Source organism: Hyaena hyaena, unplaced genomic scaffold, assembly GCF_003009895.1.
Source record: "Hyaena hyaena isolate Hyena2069 unplaced genomic scaffold, ASM300989v1 scaffold_780, whole genome shotgun sequence".
Classification (NCBI taxonomy): Eukaryota; Metazoa; Chordata; class Mammalia; order Carnivora; family Hyaenidae; genus Hyaena; species Hyaena hyaena.
In genome coordinates, this window is record NW_024081410.1 from 274,643 (window position 1) to 280,642 (window position 6,000).

At 44.1% G+C, this 6,000-nt stretch overlaps 1 protein-coding gene across 5 annotated transcripts in view; it reads left to right on the forward strand.

Moving 5' to 3' along the window:
• The window catches only part of USP48 (ubiquitin specific peptidase 48), an 87,933-nt gene extending 83,671 nt beyond the window's left edge, over positions 1–4,262 (forward strand). For all 5 annotated transcript variants that reach the window (XM_039218744.1, XM_039218743.1, XM_039218745.1 and 2 more), the window contains 3 exons: positions 69–117; positions 2,616–2,642; positions 3,714–4,262. In XM_039218744.1, the coding sequence (XP_039074675.1) occupies positions 69–117; positions 2,616–2,642; positions 3,714–3,736 (99 nt within the window). In that variant the 3' untranslated portion in view covers positions 3,737–4,262. The remainder of the gene's footprint in view (positions 1–68; positions 118–2,615; positions 2,643–3,713) is intronic.
• Positions 4,263–6,000: the final 1,738 nt, after the last annotated feature.

Consider the following 6,000-nt stretch of genomic DNA (forward strand, 5'->3'; position numbering starts at 1 on the left):
GCGTGGGCCTGCTGTCCATGTGCTGAGGATCGGCTCTGGTTTTCACTTGTCTTCATTGGTTTTTCTAGGCTGATGAACCGATTGCAGATTATGCTGCAATGGACGATGTCATGCAAGGTAAAGACACATTTTCTCTAGGAATTTGTTCCTTTGCTAGAAGGAGAGGTAATTACACCTGGTGAAGCCTCTGTCTACAATGCTTTTACTTTTCACTTCAGAAAAGTTTTACGTGTTGTTAGGGTGGAGTCTTACATTCTTTCTCCTCGAAGATCATAGAGAAGGGCGGGTGCAAAAATTTGGCAAACAGAAAGCTGAGAACAGAGTAGTAATGATTTAGCTGAGCTGAGGAAACCGGAATACGGGTAAGCCTGCCGATTGAAGAAGTCAACCAGAAGCCAAGTTCATTCTGCTTGTAGAGCCTCAGACAGACGCACAGGAGACCCTAGGTACTTCCGGCTGTGGGAGTGAGGTCTGAGCCTGAGAATAGGAACCTATACGAGAGGCAGTGAGACAGCACACAGTCCCTCCCCAGGCCGTCATGTCATACTGTTCCCTCCCCACCGGCACCTCATGTGGGCAACGAGGACATGTGTCTCAGCTCTTTGAAGGCGAGAAAGAGGTGCTTCATCTCCCTGGGAACCCTTCAGTGAGGCACACCGGTATTCACTGACCAGTCCTCACACTTCACTAGGGAGAAACGGGCAGCTTCAGACCACCAGACAGAGGAGGGGTGAGGGCCTGGAACTAAACAGTGCCCATCGCCAGCCTCAAGGAAGGAAGCTGAAGGAAGCACTCTGTGCAGGAAGAATGAGAAAGCTCAAAAATTAAATAATACAGCGAGACCAAATAGCCAGGGACTCTATAAAAGAAACTTTGAGAGGACAAAAGGGGTTTCATGAAGTTAATGACCGTGCCAGGGGTCCAATGTGGTAAGTGAAATTCAAGGGACGCGTGAATCTAAAAACATGCAGAGATGCGGGAGGAAAAGGATTCTGCTTCTCAAGATGAAGGGTCAGACAGACCGAAGGATGGAGCTGCGCCCACAGGGTTCTGAGGGAAAGCGAGTTCCAGTCGAGACTTCCACAACTAGATTTTGTTCTCTCTTCATATTTGATGGCTCTTGGAACACATCTGAGGCCTCCAAATATTTCTCTCTCTGATGCCGTTTGCCAAGATACTATGGAAGGGTGTGCTCATCTTAAGCAAGGGTGCAAGCCCCAAAAAAAGTCAGTGGTGGCACCAAAACCTAGGGCTCCAACAAGGCAAAACCGCCCTAGAAGACAGTGGCGGGGACGCCCAGAAGAGAAGCTCTGCGGCCGGCAGCGAGCCCGCCGGTCGGGGTCCGAGCAGGGAGCACAGCTCAGGCGGAGCGTGTCCCCCGGCAAGAGGGGAGATGATGCGTGACTATCTTGAGGCTTACAGGTCTTCAGGAGGTTACACTTGAATTAGAGATGGCACAGAGCAGATGAAAAGCCCATGCGATGCAGTCGTTACCAACCCCAGAAAGTCCTACCAGACAGCAAGTATGACCAAGGTACACTGAGAGGTTCAACTGTGAGCCCTTGTTTTTTTTTTGTTTTGTTTTTTTTCTGCTTTTTTTTTCTGTTAAATGCTTTACTTTATTTTTTTTTTTTACAAATAGTTTATTGTCAAATTAGTTTCCACATAACACTCAGTGCTCAACTGTGAGCCCTTGTTAATGGAGTAAAAAATAATGTGAATACTGGACACTGACTGACTTAACAAAAAACACCACTGTCAGGAGGGGAGATGGGTTAGGGGGCAGGTGGTGGACAAACTAAATCTTTATTTTTCATAGAGGAAGTTATTAGCTACTATTTATCTAACGTTATGAAATAACAATACAGTTGACCTTGAACAACATGGGTCTGAACTGTGCTCGGTCCATTCCAACACGGGCTTTTTTAAAAAAAGTGTATGTGCAGCACATAAATGTATTTTCTCTGCTTTGATTTTCTTAATGACCTTTGTTTTTCTAGCTTGATCGTAAGAATGCAGTATATAATACATATAACAAAATACGTGTTGAATGGCTATTTTGGGTGAAGCTGCCTGTCAACAGTAAGCCGTTAGAAGTTAAGTTCTGGGGGGAGTGTGAAGCTCTGTGTAGTTTTTCAGCCATGCTGTGGGTCAGTGCCCCTAACCCCCAGTTGTTTAAGGGTCAGCTGAATAAGCATATTATCTGGAAAGAAAGACCTGGAGAAAAGGCTACATGAGTCAGAAGTGGTTCCTTCTAGAGTGTGGGAATGGAGGGAAGGTGGGGAAAGACAGAGCCCCCGAAGGCATCTGTCACAGGTTTTCTCCAGGCCTCCAGGCCTCTCTCCCCGCCCCCCCCCCCCAGTTGTGTACAAGTAGGCTCCAGCCACAGCCATTGTTTTACCTTATTTGACTTTGATGAAAATAAAAACAAAGAGAAAGATTGTCACCTGATTATTCTCACCCAAAATTTCAAAGGTAATCATTATGGGTGAGTAAGGTAATTAAAAGTTATTTGTAAACTTTTTTTGTCTTTAGGCATTGCAGTAATTTAGGCATTATTTTCTGTCACGACAGTCTTTTCATGTTGGAATTTTTCTCTCTCTCTTTTTTCCCAGTATGTATGCCAGAAGAAGGGTTTAAAGGTAAGTCACATTTGTCATGTTTTGTTCATGAATGTCAGAGTCATACTGTAATTTTCTCTTAAAGCGAAGGCTGTAATTTGATTTTAAAATTTAATTCAATATAGTCTCATGACTGAAATTAATTTTAGTTTAATGCATTTTTTATTCAGCCTTCTTCATTATCTTTTTCAGCACTCAGGCCTCAGAGAGGGCCTGTGTGTTCAAAGCCTCTACCACCAGATGTCCATTTTGCACTCTTTCTCATTTGGGGGCGGGGGAGGGGAGAGGTTGGGGAATTAGCTAGTGGCGTTTATATTTATTTTTCCTGTTCCTCCTCTCAGTCCCACCTTGGAGCAAAACATTTCATGTATAACTGATGAGAATTAGAGGAAAGGAATTTGCTGAATTGTATACAGTTCAGTGAAAAGGTTTCATTCATCTATTTAGATTTCAGGCATTTCTTGGATTATGACTGGATGGTGACACAGTGGTGTCTTGTCACATGGCCACTATTATTTGTGTATACTAATAATATTAATTCATCAAATATAGACCTTTGATATTTACAGACTTAACCGTTGCCATTGTGATTCCTTTTGGAGAGGTCCGTGGCAGCTTGTGATTTTTTTATTTTTATTTATTTTTCTTTTTTTGCCATGGAGTGAGTTTTATCAAATACCAGGGGTCCTTTGCTTACACAAATGAGTGAGCAAAGCTACTGGCTTAAGTAAAGCCTTCCTCTCAAGGCAGCTTTGTTATCTGCACATTGACTACTACAAAGAAGTGGTCAAAACAAAGCAAAGCAAAAAATTCCTTTATGAAAAATGGCCATCAAATGAAAGCATCAATAAAATGTGATTCACTTGTGTGAAGATACCGCATAGGAAACACGTGGCTTTCAACCGAAACGTGGGTTTAGCCAAAAGCCTGGAGTCTGCTGCTCTGTTCTTATCCTTCACTGTCCAGGGGCCGCGGTGCTCATTCCTTTAATTGGATATTCCCTGTTGATGATGCGTTCTTGGCAAATGGAGTACCTGAAAGTCTTCATTTTCAGTTCACAGCTGTACCTCCACGTGTGTTTTCTTTTCCCAGGTACTGGTCTACTTGGACATTAATCTTTTGAATACTTGCTGACTTCTAAGAAATGACCAGAAGGGAAGAGAGGCGTTTGACATATGTTAGGGCATTAACGAAAAGATGGATTTAAGAATTAAAACCATTCTATGACTCTTCCACAAGGCAGAAAACTATTCCGAAGTGACTGTCCCAAATGCCTTATGTCAAATAAAGCAGATTGCACTGATGGACATCAGACTTGAAGGAAATGTTTCAAATTTTATATTTAAGGGAGGGTGGCGGGCGGGCGGGGGCAAGTAAAGCTGGAGCCGGTTTAGTGGCAGTAACAGTAAATCATGTTTACATATGAGATTTATAGTCACGGGAGGGAATAAAGTTCTGTTATATTTCCTTGCTCGCGTTTCATACCAGATGCATTGGTCCATAAAGGATTTTATCACAGTAGATGGGACAACATTCTGCTCTAAACTAAAAAGTAATTCTTTAGAGACATAACCTGCTTACCAATACCTGTCTTTGATTCATATTTTACTTTCAATAAAGCATGAAAGTGAAGAAACTTGCCTTCATTGTGGAAAAGTGTCTTCAGATTATCGTCCTCTTCTCCGCGTCGGCTCCCGCACACCCACGCTGCCCTCCACCCCGTGGTCTCTCTCCTGGTGTCAGTCATGTGTGCTCCCTGCAGTGAGGAGGGATTGGGGCTCAGTTTGGGCTTCAGGGCCCTGGCTTTCATGCCTTCAGGTTGGATGGCGAATGTTTATTACCTGTGATAGCACCTTCCTCCAGTCTTGCTGTTGTTCAGAATTTGGGAAATCAAGTACATCTTGCACTTCTGAAAAACCTGACCACCTTATCAGAAGAGTCAAGTGGACTGAAGTACCATTTGGATGATGCAAGGTTTTTATAGAAACGTTTTCTTCCCATTCCCCAAGTCTACCGTTTCTTGCATCTTGCTTCTCTTTTGAAAGCATCTTTCCCGAAATGACCAGAAAGGGGTTTTTAGATCATTTTGTTTAAACAACACAAAAGGTATGGGTGGGATGTGTCATTTCATCTATTTCCGGATTACTGTTATTAACACATAACCAAAGCAACATTCTTAAGAATGTTTTATTTTTTTATTTTTTATTTTTTTAATTTTTTAATGTTTTATTTACTTCTAGGAGAGAGAGAGGGAGTCACAAACTGAAACAGGCTCCAGGCTCTGAGCTGGCAGTCAGCACAGAGCCCGACACGGGGCTCGAACCCACGAACCGCGAGATCATGACCTAAGCGAAAGTCGGACGCTTAACCGACTAAGCCACCCAGGCGCCCCAAGAATGTTGAGGGTTTTTTTTTTTTTTATAATCATTTATTTCTAGGAGAGAGAGAGACAGCATGAGCAGGGGAGGGTCAGAGAGAGAGGGAGACACAGACTCAGAAACAGCCTCCAGGCTCTGAGCTGGCAGTCAGCACAGAGCCCGACGCGGGGCTCGAACCCACGAACCGCGAGATCATGACCCAAGCGAAAGTCGGACGCTTAACCGACTAAGCCACCCAGGCGCCCCAAGAATGTTGAGGGGTTTTAAAACGGGACTTAACACAAGTTGGTTTCATGGTTTTCTGTTCAGTGTGTATGTACGCGTTTGGGGCCAAGATGCTTACTCCAGCGTATGTCTCGTGAACACTTTTTTGGGTTTGTGATAGGGTGGTTCTTCCTCCGTTTTTTTTTTTTTTTCTTTCTCCTTCCACGCTCCCCCACCCCCACCCAACATTTAAGCCCACATAATGGGTGGGGGTGGGGGCAGGTTTCAATTTGAGGACCAGTAACCTTGGCAGAGCCCTTTTGAATAACGCTTTTTATCAGAATAAGATGGCTATTTGGTCAAATTATAACTTCTTGCTTGTTTTTCCCCTCTGTTGGCTATGCCTCCAGTCTGTGCCCCCTGAGGAAGAGGGGGTGTATAATGAGCCTGTGTGGGAGAGTGCAGGCTCCACACAGGACCCTTGAAAGCCAGCCCAGGCACCAGCCGTTCCTGCACTGAGGTTGGTCAACACAGGGAAGGGACTCGGAGTTGAGGTCACGGATAGCTAATTGGGTTTTAGATCCCAGTCTTTTATTTTGCTCCAAAAAAATAGCTGGAGTATCAGTGTATTAATACACCGAGCAACTTCCTCTTTCCCGAGGTAAAGACTTATTAACAAGTTCACTGAGTGCTCATTGGGGCAGCTCCCCTTTCTCCACAAAGAAGCCATTCAGCCAGAAAAGGTTCTTTCTAGGGACTGACAAACATGTCTGCAGCCCCTAGAAATCAGATCTCTT